The following is a 20,378-nucleotide window of genomic DNA, read 5'->3' on the forward strand; positions in this document are numbered from 1 at the left end:
TTGCTGCCCAATGCCTGAGTCCAGTTCCTCACTGATAGCTGTCCTCTGCCTCCACAGTTGGGAGGAAGCAATGCTTTGGAATGCCAGTTTGCTGGAAACCACAGAAGGAGAGAGTGCTCTTGTGCTCAAATCCTGCTCGCGAGTTTCCCACAGGCATCTGAGCCAGACTAGAGGAGCCGTTGGCCTGATCCAGGAGAGCTCTTCTTATGTTCTTAACTACACAAATCAAGAGTGGCATTCATTCATTTTGAGTACTTTCCAGAATCAAGAAATGGCTTACCTGTGTACTCTCCTCTTACTTTGTTTGCCAGACAATGGTCCAGACATTGGAAATATGCCTGAGATACCATATGTACTCCAGAGCCTTGGGCTGTGGGGAACAGAGGCTGACCTTGCCTTTGCCAATGCACATTCTGCACCAGGGAACTTCCCTGCCCCTCCCCCTGGACGCTCAGGTGCAAGATTATCACATTCATCCAGGGTCCTCTCAAGTGAATGCAATAAGCAAACAACTACATAACAGGGCTGTGATTGAGAATTGTATCCAGCTCTGTTCAGCGTTTGGGGGGTAGAGAAGTCTCCCCCACACCTCTCTCCCCCCAAAAAGTACTAAGTGGTACCATGAAAGAATCCTGCCTTTGTTTCATCCGAGTCGCAACAGGATCTCTGATAAAACATCCAGTGAAACCTCAACATCTGAGCACTAAAGATAAAACAGATCCTCCTTTTTTCCCCAGCGCTAATGACACCGCAGAGGGATTTTGTTACTTTATCTTTTCAAAGCAAGCACTTAGGGAGTTGAAAAGTAATAGCCACTTCACAGATAAAACATATTTAATTATGCACACAAAACTGCACGGAATGGGGTAGTAAAAAATTCCAAAACAGAAACAAGAAATGTCGCGGCTCGGATCATATATTTACAGCGCTGTAGCGCCATAAACATTCCCACAGCAAACCAGTAACATGTGGAGGATGTGTAGGCATGTCTTGAAAATTAGCTGATCGTTAACCAGTTTCTTAGGCCAAAAGAGTCTGAAGATGCTGGCTGTTTTGAATCTAAGGCTCTCTCTAGCTTCAATACCAAAGAAGCGGTTGCCTCGTTGTGGGGGAGGCTGGCTTAGACTAGCCACCAGTTGGGTGGGGAGCAGATTCCTGGTCCTTGGATCAGTGGGCCTCCAAAGAGGAACCCTCTTCCTTCAATGATGGCACAACGACAGGAGCTGAAGGCTCAGCCTTCAACACAGCTGAAGCCAGACCCGTCTTGGAATATGTCTTAAACCTTTTTGAGATCTTAGACTGCACCCTGTCAGACACCTGAAGGGCCTTCTCCAACAATGAGGCTCAGTTTCTTCTGTGCCCACTTTGTAAACATCTGGCAGCGATGGCAAGTGTCTACTTGTGACAACCAGCATGGTGAATGGTTAGAGTGTCAGACTATGGACCTGGAAGACCAGGGTTCGAAACCCCCCTTCGCCACGAAGCTCACTGCAGGACCTTGGGCGGGTCACTCTCTCCAGGAACAAATTTTAATTTGCAAGGTGGAGTGAAGGGCACAGTTTGTCTGTTTTTGAAGCTATTTTGTTTCTAAAGTGCTACTGTAATGAAGAATAAAATAAAAGTATCAGAATCAGAGAACTGCAGAGGTGGAAGGGAGCCCAAAGGCCATCCAGTCCAACTCCCTGCGGTGCAGGAATTAAAGACCTCCTTTCCAGAAACAAAGGATAGCTTCTGTCTGTTAAATAGTGTTTTTGCATTTTTGTAAATATCCCTAAATGCATTCAATTTATTATTCAATTAATTGCTATGAAGGCAGATGATTAATCAGTTAAAATGTTGTGACTGGTTTCTAGCCCTTGTTTTAATTAATAAGTCAAGCTGTCAAACCCTAGCACTGAAAGCGGAGTAAACTCTCAAAATGCATTCCATAAATGACTGTGTGCACATATTTTCCTACACAGAAATTACTGTGCAAAGGAAAGGTCTCAATTAATCTTGCAGCTGGGGACTCCTTACGAACTCTCAGTTGTGAGAAAACAAAACAACGAAGAGGCTCAGCTAAGAACAAAGCTGGCAAAAGCTTTAGAAGTCAGTGCTTTTGATTCACCTACTACTCACCTGGATAAAATCTGGAAAGCGCTTTTTGCAGGTAGGGCAGGTGAAACAACCATCGTTAACGTGGATCGCCACGTGATCTTTCAACAGATCCAAGCGGTCAAAGGACTCGGGGCAGAAAATGCAAGAATAGGTCTTCTGGTCCAAGTGGAACTTCATGTGACTCTCCAGGGCACTGGTATTAATGAAGCCTTTGTTGCAGATGTCACAGGTCAGAGGGCAATTTCCTTCCCGCCCGTGGAACCGTAAGTGCTGATCTAACTTTTCCTTATCACGGAACGCCTTCCCACAGTGCAAGCATTTGAAGGGACGGAATGACTTTCGGATGAACAAGTGCTGGAGAGCTGCATTCTGAAAAAGATACATTAAAAAAACAAACCGTGTCAACTAGCTAAGATTCTAGCTAGCTGTGTTTCCATAAAAAGCACCTAGGACCTATCTGCAGTCTGCACACGGAGAAACAGAAAGAGAGGTAAATGGATTTGCCTAAGGACACAACGGTGAGTCGGCAGCAGAGCCTAGGAAGACACAGGACTTTAGTGCTTGAATTATGACTTCCCATCATTTGCACCAAGACACATTTTGACAGATTCTTGCCCTGATCTAGCAGTTTGTGGCACCACACATAGATCACTGGGTTGCTGCCCAAAGCGACTCTCCTGTGTCAAGTTCCCCCTCCTATTTCTGTTAAGGAAACACATGACATCATCATGTTAAGTGTTTCCTCCTCACCTAGCAAACCCCCTGCTTGCAAGCAAGAATGTGAAACTGGGTAAGGGAAACCCCAGATGCATGAAGACATCACATCAGAGGAACACTTTATGCCAGGTCAGATTAATTTGTCCATCTAGCCCAATAGCTTCTGCTCTGACTGGCAGTGACACTCGGGGATCTCAATCAAAAGAAAGAAAGGGAACCTCCCAGGTGTTTGAAATGCAATTTATTCCGGGCCCATTGCATTATGGAAGAAATCCTTCCATGGTGGAAAAACAACTGGCAGTAATTCTCAGTAAATGCATGGTGACTCCTATTCCCTACGAGCTGCCAGGGACTGAATCTGTGACCTTCTATGAGCATTGCTACCACTTGAGCTATAGTCTCCTTAACTACAGATTAACAGGAGGGGAGAGGCTCTCCAACCACCACAAGTTGGCCTAGGACAGAGATGGGGAAACTGTGGCTCTTCTGGTACTTCTGAGTTCCATCAGCCCTAGTCCACATGGCTAATAATAAAATAATAAAATAAAAACCGGGCTCAGGACGGCTAGCAGCAAATATAAAGCACTGATTAAAATGTGACTTAAAAACAGCATAAAATACAACATAAAATGCAGCACCAATATCAATAAAATTCAAAAATCCAGGAGTCTTTTTTTTGGGGGGGGGGCAGTCAGTAGACATCAAATCATCACCAGGAGTAACAGGCCAAGTTGGTCCTACTAGGGCCAGCAAGGAGACCAGGGAAGAATTTAAACATGGGGTCCCAGAAAGGGTTTCTTCATAGAAGAGGAAAGGGAATAGAGGATTAAAGGTAAAGGTAAAGGGACCCCTGACTGTTAAGTCCAGTCGCGGACGACTCTGGGGTTGTGGCACTCATCTCGCTTTATTGGCCGAGGGAGCCGGCGTACGGCTTCCGGGTCATGTAGCCAGCATGACTAAGCTGCTTCTGGTGAACCAGAGAAGTGCACAGAAATGCTGTTTACCTTCCCGCCGGAGCGGTACCTATTTGTCTACTTTCACTTTGACATGCTTTCAAACTGCTAGGTTGGCAGGAACAGGGACCGAGCAACGGGAGCTCACCCCGTCACGGGGATTCAAACTGCTGACCTTCTGATAGACAAGTCCTAGGCTCTGTGGTTTAACCGACAGTGCCACCCACATCCCTAATAGAGGATTAGGCTAATTCAAATTGAAAGCCAGGCAGAATAGCTCTGTCTTACATGCCCTGCGGAAGGAAATCAAGTCCTACAGGGCCCTAGTCTCGTGGAACAGAGCATTCCACCAGGTTGGAGCCGTCACTGAAAAAGCCCTGGCCCTGGTGGAGGATAGACTGGCTTCCTTAGGGCCCGGGACCTTTCAGCTATTATTATTCATGGACCTTAGGGTCCTCTGCGGGACATACCAGAAGAGGCAGTCCCATTAAGTACAAGGGTCCTAGTGATCACGGCTGGTAGGAGTTGTAGGACAACGATATCTGGAGGCCCAAAGCCACCCCACCCCAAGCTTGACAGCTTCTGGTCCAAAAATTGCAAGAGGCAAGCAAGTTACTCATCCTTTTTGCCAGGCAATGAAAACAATGCTTCAGCTAACTGTTACGAAGGTTTCACAGGACTCCAGCTGAATCTAACAAAGGATTCTGTTGAGAATTCAATGCATGCCACAGTGCTTTTTCCCCCCAGGGGGTAATCAAGGATACGCAGTACCGGAACCTCTTTTTTTGTTGTTAAAAAGTGTGGCACTTATTGTAACAACTTAATGGTGAGTACTGGTACCTATTTTTCTAGGGGGGAAAGCACTGGTCTCCCAGATTATTCAAAATCTGAGGCATCCAATAGATTAGGCACTAGAGCTGCAGCTCCTTAGATGCTAACTTGAATGCTCTGGGACTGCTTCTTTCCTTCTCAATGTTTTGTATAGCTGAGCAAAAAGAAAAATTCAGTTTTCATTCTGTTAATTAGACGTACATTAGAGAACCCATCATTTTCTTTTAAGTATGACTCATGATCTCTGGAAACCAAATGAATCTTAACAATGATAGTGTGAGGCAAAATATTAACCACAAACAAAACATTACTTATTCAGACTTGGGAAAACACAGGCTAATCAAACTTAGTCACAGAGAACAAAATGTGTTTAGTAGTAGAGAAACTAACGATAATTGGCTGTCATTAATACATGTGACAAAAACTCATTTAAGTGATTATGGAGTTTTTTGTCTGTAGCTTTCTCCTTTCTTGGAGCCATTTTGGCCCTTTTGTTTCTCTTTAAATACAATTACAAATACATGCTATACTTAATCTGTATGCACGTTCATTATAGCAATAAAGGGACATTTTACTGTACCAAGCCTGGAATCACAATTTAAAAAGGGCAACAGGTAAAATTAATGCCTCCAGTATAATATTCAGGGTTGATTTAGAGTCACTAAACTCAAGGGGAATTTTTGCATGAACTTAATGGGATATAGATTGAACTGAGCCACAATAGTCTTCTTCCCACCCTGTGTGTAATTTTGAGGGTTACATGCATGATTTCACATCACAAATGAGTTAATCTAGAACAACTAACCTCTACTTTATCTATGCTCACAAACAACACTGCAGATTTGGACTTAACCATTTATCCACACTGGGGAGAAATGCATCTTGTTTTCTGCTAGTGCAAGATCTTAATTATGCACTCTTCAGTAAAGATAGATGTAACGTTAGGATAGTCAACATTAATTCTTCTAAAGTCTTTCGGTTACCATGGCTCCTATTCAGTCTCAAAACTGAAACAACCAACCAAAAGGTAAATTGGAACCTTGCTGCTAAGGTGTTAGCTTTGTCGCTGCAATAAAAGCCTCAGTGCTCTTTTAATAAAATAATATTCAGATGTTTGCTACATGGTGGAAAACAGAAATGCACTCCATCCACTGCAAAAGGTTGTGGGTTTGCTTTTTTTAGATGGAAGAAGAAAACAAGTCACTTTCTATATCACAGGGCAATTCTGTGTGGGCAAGCACACAACCTTGCAAGTTTTTTGTTTGTTTAATTGAGAGGCACATGTGTCTGTCTTTTGCATTCCAAAGATTATCAGAATAATTTCAAGAATGGTTGACTTTTCTGAGATGCAGGAAGCGAAAGGGAGAGAAGGGTATTTGTGATGTCACGAGTGCTAACCAATAGGCACCCACCACAATTAGCACTTGTTTCCCTAAAACAAAGTAAATGACTTCCACTTGATTCAACCTTGCCTATACCCAAAGCGTGTAGAACCACTTCATTATTTCTTCACAGCTTTGTCTAGGACAAAAAATAATAATAAAACGTGTGTTTGAAGGGCAGTGAAGATGCTATTACACCCCCTCTGTTGCTCTTCAAATGCTATGTGTACTTTCACTCTTAGTACCCACTTACGTTCATTTTAAATAGCACTAAAAAAAAATCCAACACACACTTATGTCCTTCTAGATTAACCCATTGCAACAGAGTCATCTCTCTTAATCTCTGCTTTGGCTTCAGTGGGAACAGTTCACAGCTGGCTTTGCAGCCTTGCTTCCAAGTGTCCTGCGTGCTTCAGTAATTAAAGAGGAATTCTGATGTTGGCAGGTAGCTGGGGTGGGAGACATTTCTATATTTTTGTACATGCAATCTCCAATTACAAGACACCAGCCCAGCAAAAGATTGAAAAGGCAGCAGGACTCCGTATACCCCCACCGAGTGGGAGAAAACAGCCAAGAAAATTTGCACTCTCGGGCTGCAATTTCTCTTCTATTATTAACCATTGTCTGTTTTCCACTCTACTTCTCAGACATTAAATATTAATTCTGATCCATACCAACAAGGAGGGGGGTGGGGAATCGCAGGGCGAGACAGAGGAAGCAACTGTATTTAACCATGTAAGTTATTAGCATGCACCGCACATCCCCACACGTCAGGCTTGTGGAAACACTTTCACATTCCCAAGTTAGCAGTGCAACTGAACTGTGGTGAAGGAAAGTTTAATGCCACATGGACAGAAGCTCTGCTTGGAATTGGAAAGTGCCTGTCAGGTGCGTAGAGCTGGGGCTTGAGAAACACCTGCCAGGGCCTCTCCTTCAGGTGTCCTACTCAGCCTCTTAAAGAAGGTGCAGGGCAGCGCAGGGCACTGCAACATTCCCCATGGTCAGAAATGTTTGCTGAAATCAGTTTAGGCTCCTTCAGTTCTGGCTGCAAAAAGAAAAAAAGAGGGTATTTACCTCTGCTGCTATACAGTGGTACCTCGGGTTACATACGCTTCAGGTTACAGACTCCGCTAACCCAGAAATAGTGCTTCAGGTTAAGAACTTTGCTTCAGGATGAGAAAATGTGCTCCGGCGGCGCGGCAGCAGCAGGAGGCCCCATTAGCTAAAGTGGTGCTTCAGGTTAAGAATAGTTTCAGGCTAAGTACGGACCTCCAGAACGAATTAAGTACTTAACCACTGTATGAGGGACAGCTGTTGCACAGCATACTACAGCTGCAATCCAAAGGGCTACCTGGAAACTGGTTTCCCCCCTCTCATTCTTACACATCTGTCTCCTCGCACTGCTCTCAATGGTTAGAGCACCGTCCAGAGTAGCAGTTGATGATGCCCAAGGGGATATGGTCAGAAGGAGAATTTAGACTCCCTTTGGGTTACCTATAGAAGCACCAAAGCCATACACAAGGGAGTCTATGAGCTCGCGGTCCCATCTGCACTATGCATTTAAGCCCTGTGATGCTGCTTTCAGCAGCTGTGTCTTTCCCCAAAGAATCCTGGGAACTGTAGTTTGTTAAGTGTGTTGGGAGTCATTAGGAGACCCCTGCTTCTCTCCCAAGGCTACAATTTCCAGGCTGGTTAAACCAGTGATGGTCAAACTTGGTCCTCCATTTGTTTTGGGACGACAACTCCCAAGATCCCTAGCTAGCAGGACCAGTGGTCAGGGATGATGGGAATTGTAGTCCCAAAACAGCTGGAGGGCTGAGTTTGGCCATTACTGGGTTAAACAGACAGTTCCTCTTCCAAGGGAACTCTGGGAACGATAGTTCCATGAGGGAAATAGGTTGCTCCCAGCAACTCTCAACACCCTTAACAAACAACCATTCCCAGAATTCCTTGGGGGAAACCATTAGTTTAGACTGGTTGAAAAGTGCTTTAAATGTGTAGTGTGTAGTACAGATGGTGCCTGAGTCAAATATGGCTTTCCCCCCTAATTACAAATAATCCTAATGTTCCACAGCCACTTGCTTGCATGGAAAAATGTTGAATACAGCAATCACAACTATATCTGGCAGGTTCTTGGAATCCCAGCAGCATTTTTCTTCTGCTACTGCAATCGCAGGAATTGCTGCCAGCTGTATCTGTGATTGCTCAGTTTGCTTGCTCAAAACCCTCCCATCGAAATGCATATCCAGAATAGTCAGGAAGCTCATTCGTAGACATAAACTTGTGTAAACCAGTCCTGTGTGTCTTTAAGCCAGTCACTACCCCCCCTCAGCTTTTATCTCCTGGATGGAAAGGGGAATAATAAGCAACCTACTTCAAAGGGTTGTTGAGCAGGTGGATATGAGAAAGGGTAAAAAGCTATACTGCTATAAATAGCTGTTCTGGGAAAGAATCTGGCAGCACATTATTTGCCTCAGAAACCTAATAATTGTAGAAAAAGCTCTTACACACTTGGAAACATAAGGTGATGCAGCCTACCCTCCCCAAGGGCACATATTTAAGGCCATATGTGAGGAAGCACATATTTGAATGCTTCCATGTGTGAAAAAATAACAACATACCTTTCCTGCAAACAGAAAACCATAATGTCAGGGAGAAGGGCTCTAGCCCAACATCCTAGTTTTCTATGATACAAGCCACAAAATGAGTGATGAAATCTGTTACCTAATAGCAGGAGGAAAAATGGGAAAGGCAAATCCACTGGAAGCTAACAGGAAGTGACATGGTAGGCAGTTTTATGAAGTTATGCAGGGCGGAGGGAGTAAAAAAACACACCAAGCAAACAGACCTGCACTTCCGAGCAGAAAGCACGGGGGGGGGGTGAGATTGGAGAAATATCCGTTACAAATCAGACTGCAAAACAGAAGCTTATGCAGGGAACCATTACAAAAGGGCTTTTGTAGCCTGATATTCTAGAATCAAGACACTAAAGGTTGTATTCAACAAACTTTTACTCAGAGCAGACGCACTGAAGTTAGTCATGGTCATTCATTTCAGCAGGTCTACTCAGGGATATCTTTACCCGGGGGTGCAAGGGGTGCAGGGCACCTGGGTGCCAAATTCTGGGGGGCGCCAGGCGCCCACCTCTGAAGCCGCCTAAGCTCTTAACTATCTACCTGTTATGAAATAATAAATAATTTTGATCAAGCTAGGGGAAAAAAATACATACATACCTAGGTATTACCGAAATGTACACCTACTGTTTCACTAAAGGACTTTCAACTTTGTGCGCTCATTTACCAAAGACATGCCGCGCTAGCAGCCGCGCTTGTCATTCACAACGGCGGCGCTTGACTCGTAAACAAGAGATGAGGCGTAAGCGTGGTGTCTGGCATAAGCATAATAAAAGTTAATTTGGGGGCAAAACTAAATTTGGGGGCGCTGGGCGGATCTTTGCACCCCGGTGGCACATATGCTAAAGACTGCGCTGGGTCTACTCTAGGTAAAGGTTAGCAGAATGCAACCCCGTAGGGGCCCAAGAGAAGTGTTTTCCTAGGATGGGGCCTTTCAGAACTAAGGAGCAGGTGGCTGCTGTTGTTGTCCTGTGCCTCTGCTGTGTCCCAAAGGTATCTCTGTAATTTCAGCCCAAAGAGCCTTGGCAGGGTACAGCAGCACTCTCCCCTCCTGAAGTTTCCAGCAAAAGGTATTCAGAAGCATACATACAATGGAGGAAGAATTTGTCCGTCAGGGTTGGTGGACCTTGCTAGCCTTCTCCTCCATGAATTTGTCTAATCCTCTTATAACACCATCCAAGTTGGTACCCATCACAACATCTTGTGGGAGCAAATTCCATAGTTTAGACTATGCACTGCGTGGATAATGCTTTCTTTTGTCTGCCCTGAATCTTCTAACATGAATGACGAGGAAGCATGGCCAAGATTCAGCAAGAAGACAGCGAGATGTGGCATGCCAAAACTGCCAAGGGAAAAACTTAGCAGAGAGGCTCAAGCAAATGAGCCTCAGCTAACACAGCAGAAGATGGAAACTGCATACAGCAAAGTGTAATCATGCTGCAATGTGAAATACACAAGCAGACTACAGATGCCTATATAACGTAGTCCTCCAAAATGTTTTCACATAAATGATGCATTTAAAAACGACACCCGGCCTTGAATACTCAGATACCTCTCAAACATTCCATTAGAGATTCTAACCCAATGCATTTGAAGGTGAAGTCAAAAGATTTTCAGGGAATGTTGATAAACAGTTGATAAACTCGCTATACAAAAAAAGCGAGTGATTTTTAAAAATACACTTTTGTATGCGAGAAAGCTACGTGTAAAACAATTTATATTTTAAAAACCTATTTGATATGCATTGCTATTTCTGTATTGGGGGAGGTGAATGTTCTTTGGCCAATAAGGAAGCATTGCCAAGGTGTACTCTTAACATGCCATCTTGCATGTGGAGCAAGTTCTTTGATGGTGTTGAATTCACCCCGGTGCAATTAACTTAGATCTTGCTCAATCTCTTTCTTTAAGGCATCCACACACTTTTTGAAAAAGAAAGAAAGCCAGCCCTCTGAAGCTACAAGCAAATGAAAGCTCAACCTGTTTGCAGCTGTTTCTTTTTGCAACCAAAATCTTACTCACAGAAAGAAGGATGGGGAAAGAAGTATTTAAGCTACACAAACTGATCTTCCAACTGAACAGTTTGGAGGATTACTTGTCTGAATAATTTCCCTCTTAAACTTGACAGAAGAGTAGCACACAGCTGCCAGAAAGCATGGACTTAGAGTATTTGTTTTTGGTATACAGAGTTCTCAATGCAGGCTTTAATATCGCAAAGGTCTGCAGCCCCCTGCAAAAGAACTTTATCATTAAACGAAATCTTTGCCTTCGAAGGAAAAATGGATATGGGCCAAGGTCATGGTGCCTCTTTGCCAATGTCTTCCAACAGCAAGAGCACAGCGACATACACACAGATGGTGCTGCGAGCTGCCCGCTAGTCCACCCCACTTCATGCGGCAGATTGGAATACGCCTGCCTGCCAGACTGGATGCACTAGATTCCCAGGAAGGACTAGCTGAGCATCGTGAATCTTAATCAACTTCAATTGCTGCCCAGTTCCTCCTAGCATCACGAGAGGCACCGAGCAATTTGTGTGAAGTTTGTCTTTGCAGCGGCAGTGGGATGTGCTCAGCCTGAAATGTCACGCAAGAAGTTTAGAGATTGACACCAATTTAAGGTAAAAAGGTCAGCAGTAACCAGCAGGCAAATCAAGCATCCGCAAAGAGGCAACCATCTCTTAGCGCGAAGTCTGTCTTCTTTTTATGAGCGATGAGATGTTCTCTGCCTGAAATGTCGGGTGTAGGAAGTTTAGAAGCTGACACCAATTTCGGGTAAAAGTTCAGCAGTAACTGAGAGGCAAATCAAACCTCGAGTGGAAAATGGCTAATGAGGGGCTGTGCATACTTTACAGCAAACCACCCTTCCCCAATTTTGAACAAAGGGTACTAATTCTATACGCCATATATATTAAGTATGAATATTAAATATGTATGTCTTATCCGGCAAAGGTTACTGTTTAGAAGACACAGATTTTCATACAATTTCTTTTTGGAGCAGGTGAGCAAGAGAAGGCAAATAATGACAGGAATAGGGAGGAAAGGTATGGTAAATAAACCAACATAGATGGCTATGGAAGTTATCTGGGGCACTGAAACTCCAGCCACTGACTGCTAGGTCTATCAACTTCTACCTTCTGGTGTCTGAGTCTGTGCCCAAAAATTGCTAAAGCTCTTTGTTTCACAACATGAAATCTGAGGTTCTCGGGGCATCAACTAGCCCTGCTTCTGAGCCTTTAGAGCAGGGGTAGTCAATATGGTGCCCTACAGATGTTGTCAGACTACAACTCCCATCAGCCCCAGCCAGAATGGCCATGGTGTTTATTAGATTGCAAGCCTGCAGGAAGGGACTGTCTGGTTTTAACAGACCGTATGTATGCCGTTCTGGGAAACCTTTTTGGCTGAAGAGTGGTGTACAAATGATCTAAATAAATAAATCATCAGCACAGATGATTAGAGCTGAAGTCCAGCAACATCTGGAGCACAGCACATTGGCAACCCTTTCTTTAAGAGATTAGCCTGACATGCATTAATTAAGGAGACAAAACCTTTTAAGCCTGGAAATATAATTATGGGGTGGGGTGGAGGGGACGTTGCCTGCTTAACTTCTGCATATCAGTCTGCTGTCTAAAGGGGTTCGAACAGAGCCAGTAAAAATGGTGATGACCTTAACAGTAAACCCACAGGCACGCAGGGAGCACACACAGCCCCAGCCAGCTGCTGAGTTCTTCGCTTACCCGGATACGCTTAGCTCTCCGCATGTCGTCTGCTGTCATTGTGCTCTGGGTAGCCACCACAGTCTGTTCATGCGGCTGGAGCTGTAAAGGGTGGCTCTCAGGCTGCTGATCCAAGGATGATGGTGTCTCTTGTGGCACCGGTGTTTGTTCCTGTTGGTCCAGTCCATTCAGCGTGGCTTGCCCAGCCTCATCAAACTGCCCCTTGCTGGAGAAGTGCAGCAAGTCCTGAAATTGCAAATCAAATGGATGGTGGTCATACCGTTGCCCGCCGTATTACGATATAGCAATGATGGTTAGGTTATGCTGGTTTTGCAGAACTAGGTCCATTTCATACTAGAAAAAGAAGGGACATGGTTTTTTTTTTTTATTTATTAAATTTGTATAAAGGTAAAGGGACCCCTGACCATTAGGTCTAGTCGTGGCCGACTCTGGGGTTTCAACGCTCATCTCGCTTTATTGGCCGAGGGAGCCGGCGTACAGCTTCCGGGTCATGTGGCCAGCATGACTAAGCTGCTTCTGGCGATCAGAGCAGCGCACAGAAATGCTGTTTACCTTCCCGCCGGAGTGGTACCTATTTATCTACTTGCACTTTGATGTGCTTTCGAACTGCTAGGTTGGCAGGAGCAGGGACTGAGGAACGGGAACTCACCATGTCGCGGGGATTTGAACCGCCAACCTTCTAATCGGCAAGTCCTAGGCTCTGTGGCTTAACCCACAGCGCCACCCGCATTCCTATTAAATTTGTATACTGTGTGACAATTCAAGATAGTCCTCCTTGTTCTGCTAATTTTTTGCAGCACAGAATTGCCGATGGGCAAATGCTGCTGAGGATATTTCTGATGCAACTTCAACATCCCTTGTATGTGTTCAGCACTGGAAATTCATTGATGACAGAGGCTACTGAGATACCCCTTCCCAGGCTAGTTCTGAGTCAACTTTATATGGATTGGGGGAATGATTAGGAAAGCAGTTAAGCAAGCTCATGCTCCCAATTTCATTGGAAACTCCTTTGCCTGATCCTACCAAACGATACCTGTGTCCCTTCTGCACATTTTCCTCCATTTTCACTGGTTACTTCTAAGCGCATAAATTTGGGAGGGCGACCCGGTCGCCTGCCTGGTCCAAATCTTCGTTTTCCTCGTCCACGACCTCTGCCTCTTGCTCTGCAAAATATATAGGAAACTGAGTTAGAGAGGGGAGCGCTCTGTATTCCTGAGTCTCATGGGTCCAGTCAATGGGAACAGGCTGTACAATGGGGCTTCCAGAAATGAACAGCCAGAGGCTTCCAGGTAGCAGGCCGCAAAGGCAATAACCCTCCCCTCTTGTTTGCCCTCAGCATCTGGTATCCAGGGATATGCTTCCCCTGGAACATAGTCCGGATCATTGTTGTAAGCAGGAACATACAGTGGTACCTCGGGTTACATACGCTTCAGGTTACATACGCTTCAGGTTACAGACTCCGCTAACCCAGAAATATTACCTCAGGTTAAGAACTTTGTTTCAGGATGAGAACAGAAATTGTGCAGTGGCGGCGCAGCGGCAGCAGGAGGCCCCATTAGCTAAAGTGGTGCTTCAGGTTAAGAACAGTTTCAGGTTAAGAACGGACCTCCAGAACAAATTAAGTATGTAACCCAAGGTACCACTGTATTAGTTTAGATCATGGGTGAGCAACTTGCAGCCCCAGGGTCACATCCTCATTTAATGTGGCCCCAAATATCTCCTGAAATTGCCCCATTCTTCCATTCCATCAAAGGGTTGTATCCAATTTGGCTTTACTCAGAGTAGTCCCACTGGAATTAATGTGCCTAACTTAGGCATGTTCATTTATTTCAAGGGGGCTACTCTGAATATGACCAGCACTGGAGGCAACTGGAGGCTATACAGTCATACCTCGAAAGTCGAACGGAATCCGTTCCGGAAGTCCATTCGACTTCCAAAATGTTCGAAAACCAAAGCGCGGCTTCTGATTGGCTGCAGGAAACTCCTGCAGTCAATTGGAAGCCGCAGAATCCCCATTGGACATTCGGCTTCCAAAAGAACGTTTGAAAGCCAGAACACTCACTTCCGGGTTTCGATCGTTCGGGACTTGGGTCGACTTATGAAACCCTAGAATGATCCCTGAGCACCTCCTCTATCTCCCGCTATGCAGCATGGGGGATTCCAGAGGTGAGCGGCAACATACTAGCCTCCCAATCCCAAATGGACCTTGGGCAAATGGACCTTCTTCCTGAAAGAAGGAAACAAATATGATAGTACTCCTGCAGTCAAGGAAGGCACCAATCTGAAACACACTCCAAGTGAACATTAGAGGCCATTCTGCCGTTTGGTTAACTGGTTGTGGTCCTGACCTTTTGAACCTCTGCAATACATAAATGTGCCCCACTCACTTCTACGTAGCACAAGAGCAATCCAGCCCATTACTGGAGAAAGGGGCTCTCACCTTTGAGCTCAGGAGATTGTGGCACACAACATTCAGGAGAAAATAGTCTCTGTACATTCTTCTTAGGAAATCAAACTCTCTCTCTCTATGTGCTTTCAAACAAGAACCTGCAGGGAACAACTCAGCTTTGAAAAGCTGAGCTTCTGCACACTTATAAATACCTGCTGAAGAAATCCAGCTTTTCATCATGGGAGTTCAGGTGCTGCTGGAGCTGCTCTGAGCTCATGAACCGTCGGTTGCACTCATAACATGGCCAGTTTTTTTCTTGCTCTCGGAGAACTGCATTTTCAAGTTAGACCAGTCGATAAGGAAAACTTCAGACACCACCAAGCTTTTCAGATTTCTACCAAAGACTCCCCCCTCCATCCTCTGTACTTTCAGGGGGCCACAGAGATCAGAATGTCTAAGGAATATGTTCTACACACCTTTTGCTCACAGTCTGTATTTTATTCCCCTCTAAGCATGGGTTAGGAACACAGAAGGACAGAGAAGATTATAAGAAGACAGGGAATACTACATCTACATTCCCTCTTGTTCTTACACCTTACAGAAGTGCTCAGCTGCTCTGTAGTTTACCTACTGGAAAAAGCCTTTCTGGCTGTTGCTGTAACTTAAATTCTGCACTCCAAATAAATTATTCACTCCTACAACATTTATTTTGCATAAACTCACTCAGTTTAAATATTTTACTCTGAATTCAATGGTGGTTTGGGGGTTTTTTTGCATATGGGATTTTTGGCCAGGAGAGGACAGGAATTAAATGTATAAGACTACCAAGGACAGTAGGAATGGGAATGGGTGGGAGGACATGCCTGGAATGAAAGAAGGCATGTTAGGAAATCAAGCAGGGTCTTTGCTCCTGTCTGTTGCAGCTTTGGAAAATACTAGCAGCCAATTGAATATAGTTACTGCACAACTTGCTTGAAATATACATGAACTGCATAGATTGAACCCAGGATCAGCACATTTTCAAACCTATCTCAATCATGAGAACTAGATGCTTGAATTTTTGTTTTAAAGTAAGTGCAAATTCTGCACCATAGGGAATCACAGACAGGGAAGAGCTCAGTCTGTAGATCAGACTAGATTTCTGAGGTTTCGTTTCTATCAATCTTTCCATGAAGCAACTAGAACTTATATTTGTTTTCAAGCTCCTTTTTTGCATAAGGACTCAATCTGATAGTGTCTGTGCACCATCCATCATAGTGATGGGAACGAAAAGGGGGATTTTGTGGGGTACTTCAACTGCAGGCCGTGTTTGCCAACAGCAGCTATTACCATGTGCATCAATAAAAGGCAGCCTCTTTTAATGTGTACCACTAATTATGTAGAAGCATATTTAACAACAAACAAAATTTGGCAATGCAGCCTTAACCTAGATCCAATTTGAGTCTATCTGGAGCTAGGCATGCAAAATTCCACCTGCTAGTGCTAATTCAGTGCTGCAATATACCCTATGATTTAAACAATCAACTGGAAAAGTAAAAAGGAGATAAATACCTTTCCTTTCCTCTTCGGATACATCATGGATTTTCTGATTGACAAATTCAGCATACGAAGCAGCATACCACACCTGCAGCAAATTCACATGGGATTAATTAGAATTTTCACTGGAGAATCTAAAAAATTAACTGCTTGTCTATTGCAGCTATATCCTGCCCTTCCACCAAGGAATTGAGGGCAGCATACACAGAGGCCATCTTGTCTGAGAGATAGTGGCCTCTCAGCATTGCTAAGAAAGCTTCTTGGGTGAGCAGTGACTCCAAGCCTTGTCATCTTGATCCAAGTCTGACACTCAGTTCACTAAGGTAAAGGACCCCTGGACAGTTAAGTCCAGTCAAAGGTGATTATGGAGTGTGGTGCTCATCTCGCTTTACAGGCCGAGGGAGCAGGTGTCTGTCCACAGACAGCATTCCGGGTCATGTGGCCAGCATGACTAAACCGCTTCTGGCACACGAAACACCATTTACCTTCCAGCCACATTGGTACCTATTTATCTACTTGCGCTGGCATGCTTTCAAACTGCTAGGTTGGCAGGAGGTGGGACCGAGTAATGGGAGCTCACTCCTTCGTGGGGATTCGAACCGCCAACCTTCCGATCGACAAGCCCAAGAGGCTCGGTGGTTTAGACCACAGCACCACCCGTGTCCCACCTCAATTCACTACAACACGTCTGGGCAGACAGTGGAATAGGATCTACTGGTAGATCTGCAAAGATTTTAGACTCCCAATTGTTTAACAATGACAACAACAAAATGATTCCACCCACCCCTGCTGCCCAAATTATACAGCTGAAATAAAATGAAAAGCTGGGATGAGGGTAAGCAAGAGTAATTTTTTTGTGCAGAAGGACTGCAAGTTCAATTCTGGTACTCAAAGAAAATCCACAGGCTCAAGATTATATAATTCCAAATATACTGTTTGTACTAGGCTCCAGTGAGTGGATCTTAGGGAGTTCTAGTAACAAAGTCTACCCACTACACCACACTGGCGCTCACTTGAATCAGCTAGCATTTTATTATTCATTTTATACATGGGTGACACTGACATGAAAGAGAAAGAGATAAATTCAAGTACACATGTCTTTAGTAGCTCCAAAAGTGATTTTTTTTAGTACAAGTGTCAAGAGGCCTTTTAAGTGTGCCGAGCCATGAATATTCTGAAGAGGCTGTTACTATAGCAATTTATTTCATCTTGTTGCACAGACAGTGTGGCTGAGTGGTTCGACTCTAATCACAAATCCTCATTCACTGATTGTCACAATAGTGAAAGTACGGCAGGAGGGGCAAGAACATTCCAAAATGCCATAAGTTATACTGTGAGGAGGAAGGGGGAGAATACATGACTCTCTTTTGTGTCTTGGATTACATCTTTCATGTGTTCTCCAGTAAAACCATTAAAAACAGTTGAAAACAATAAAACAGCACTAACTGTAATTCTAGCGGCTGCGCTTGCGTAATGCATTATAGGGTTCAAAACAAGATAAAGGCATGTCCGGAACACGTCCAGATGGACAAGTCAAATGAGGTGTGTGTGTGTGTGTGTGTGTGTGTGTGTGTGTGTGTGTGTGTAGTCCACAGCATCATCTCCACCATCCTATGGACCAGGGGTGCCAACTTGAATAAAATATTGGGCGGGGGGGAGGCAAGTAAACCCTGCCCCACATAATAGTTCACATGACATGACACATGCACAATATTTGAATGGCAATGCCCATTATCTTTTTGGGGGGGTACAGGGCCCTCAAATATTTCATTTGGGGGCAAAGGGACCTCAGCCCCTAGGAGTTGGCTCGTATTCTGTGGACAGAGGGAGGAAGTGGGTAAGTCAAGAGCCGGTGCTGGATCACACACTACAGATTCCTTCTCGGTCCTGTCAAGATCTTGCACATTTCAAGGACTTGCAGGATTAAGGCACAAGGCAGAAAAGGAAGTGGAGAAGGCAAGAATCAGGAAAAGCCCAGATGGTGGCACTCATCTTTTGACTGCCCTCCAGATCTCAAGCTGTAAGCTTAATATAAAAAGCTATTCTCCCAACTGTTCCAAGTTCCACTTGATTTGTTTTAAGCATGGGATAAAAATAACTTTGTGGTGATTGGAATCACAAGCAGAAAAGTCAGATTATCACACGCACAGGCCAAACTGAAAACCTCAGAGGTACGCTGATTGAAGTAAATGGTGCCCCATTAGTTGAGAAAAGCCAATCCCATTCATGGGCGGGCAGGGGAAAGTGCCTCAAAGGGGGAAAGGGAGAAAGAATGAAAAGTAAACCAAAATGCTTCAGTGCATACAGGAGGTGCATGATATCAGACTCATCTCAACCTCCAATTTGCTTTCACATTCAAGGTGGTTGGAGTGAACTGACAGTCAACAGACCCAAGCAAGATCAAGAATTCTTGACCCACATTTCCAGCATAAGTGATCAGATGGGCTGTTATTTCTGGCAGGTTCATTATCCTATAGTGATTCAATACAGACAATAGAACATGTCGCCCATATACCCTGGAATGCCATGGTTGTACAGATAGGGTAGACATCTCAGAACAAGAACCATGGGAATTATGAATGAATGAATCAAGCCCTAAGGCTTTATCTCTCTGCTGAGTAGTAGGGAACCCTTCTAGCAGGTTGCGAAGCTGTGCCATTTGACTCAGCAAAAAGAAGCTATATAATGGGGGTTGCTCCATACCTTGAGTTCCTGTTTGGGCTCCACGTTCTTAATCGTTGTGTAATAAATATGGTGTCCATACTGGTAGGCGACCAGGTTCTGCTCCAGGTGATTCTGGGCTGGCCGCACAAACATCATCCAGTTGCAAAGAGCCTCGCTAGACAGTTCAAACCAGAGATCTTCCTGCAGACCCCTGTCTTTTCTGTCACCTTTGTCAAGGGACACCTAAGGCAAGATAAAATATATTATCTATAACCGTACACACACAAACAGAGGAGGTCAGTGAGATGTGGCTGCTGTGTCCACAATGGAAGAAACAGTTTGCATCAGGAATCCGGGTAATTAGAAGAAGAAAAAAGGTTTACAGAGCAGACAGAGCATGAAGCTGCTGAAGACTGGCAGATTTGTCAGCAGCTTTTGTTAGCTTGCATCATAGTCTAGGTTGGTGAAGTCATTACAAAGAGTTATTATCTCACAGGTGAAGTTGTGTTAACCTGCAGGACTGAGTATACCTGAACCCATTTACATCTGTGGGCTTAGTATAGATTACTTTATCTCAAGTCATTTATTTCCGCTGATTGATTCAAGAACGCAATCTATGCTTTCAACTTTTTGAAGTCATCTTGCGAAACAGTCATTTTTTAAAGTGCACTGGGCCTCTGCTTGTGTGAGCACACGTGCATATATTGTGTCTATCTGTCTGTCTGTCTATCTATCTATCTGTCTATCTATCCACACACAAATACACAATTTTGGCAAGTTAGCACATACAAATAAATAATAATAATATGTATGTGTATTTACACACACACAACACACAAACACTTTCAAGGGTGCCATGACCCAAGGGACAACCATGGAAGGCCTGATGGAGGCTGCTTGACCAGTCCTCCCCAAGTTTAAGTCATGGATGGGGTCAGCTGTGGTGAGGAGGCAAAAATGAATGCAAGTTGAGGTGGCCCCTAATTCTGGAAGGGGCTGGCCCTGACCTGACATAAGCTTTGCAAAGGAGGTGTTTTTGAACAGCTGGAATTTGAAGTCCCTTGATTTGAAGTTCAGTCCCATCACTAACATTTGCCATTAAATGAAACTTGAATTCCGTCTGCAGAGATCTATGCTTCCTGCTGTCACTGCGAGTCCCCCCCGCCCCGAAAACTGAAACCCAAAGAGGCTATAGAACTCTCACTTCCAAGTACCAGAGTGATTTCAATACCTCTGTGTGTCAGTGACCCATGCATCTACACATAGACAGAAATTTATGCCCATTGTTTTCACTTTGTGTATCTCATGAAGTAGGCTCTTGTCTTCTAAAGCTCATGCCACAACAATCAGTCTTTTATTTAGCACAAGACTTATTGTTGCTCCTGATCGTTATGAGCTAGTTCTCCATAAGGAAGTGGGATTCCTGCATACTGAACGCCAAGATGC

At 44.4% G+C, this 20,378-nt stretch overlaps 1 protein-coding gene across 8 annotated transcripts in view; it reads right to left on the reverse strand.

The window, feature by feature from the left end:
* The window catches only part of PRDM10 (PR/SET domain 10), a 77,782-nt gene that overhangs the window by 20,485 nt on the left and 36,919 nt on the right, over positions 1-20,378 (reverse strand). For all 8 annotated transcript variants that reach the window (XM_083479184.1, XM_083479180.1, XM_083479182.1 and 5 more), the window contains 6 exons: positions 18,972-19,175; positions 16,284-16,356; positions 14,945-15,062; positions 13,377-13,506; positions 12,344-12,568; positions 2,119-2,466 (listed from right to left, as the gene is read on the reverse strand). In XM_083479184.1, the coding sequence (XP_083335310.1) occupies positions 2,119-2,466; positions 12,344-12,568; positions 13,377-13,506; positions 14,945-15,062; positions 16,284-16,356; positions 18,972-19,175 (1,098 nt within the window). The remainder of the gene's footprint in view (positions 1-2,118; positions 2,467-12,343; positions 12,569-13,376; positions 13,507-14,944; positions 15,063-16,283; positions 16,357-18,971; positions 19,176-20,378) is intronic.

The sequence above is a fragment of the Podarcis liolepis genome (genome assembly GCF_965112155.1).
Source record: "Podarcis liolepis genome assembly, chromosome: 16".
Lineage (NCBI taxonomy): Eukaryota > Metazoa > Chordata > Lepidosauria > Squamata > Lacertidae > Podarcis > Podarcis liolepis.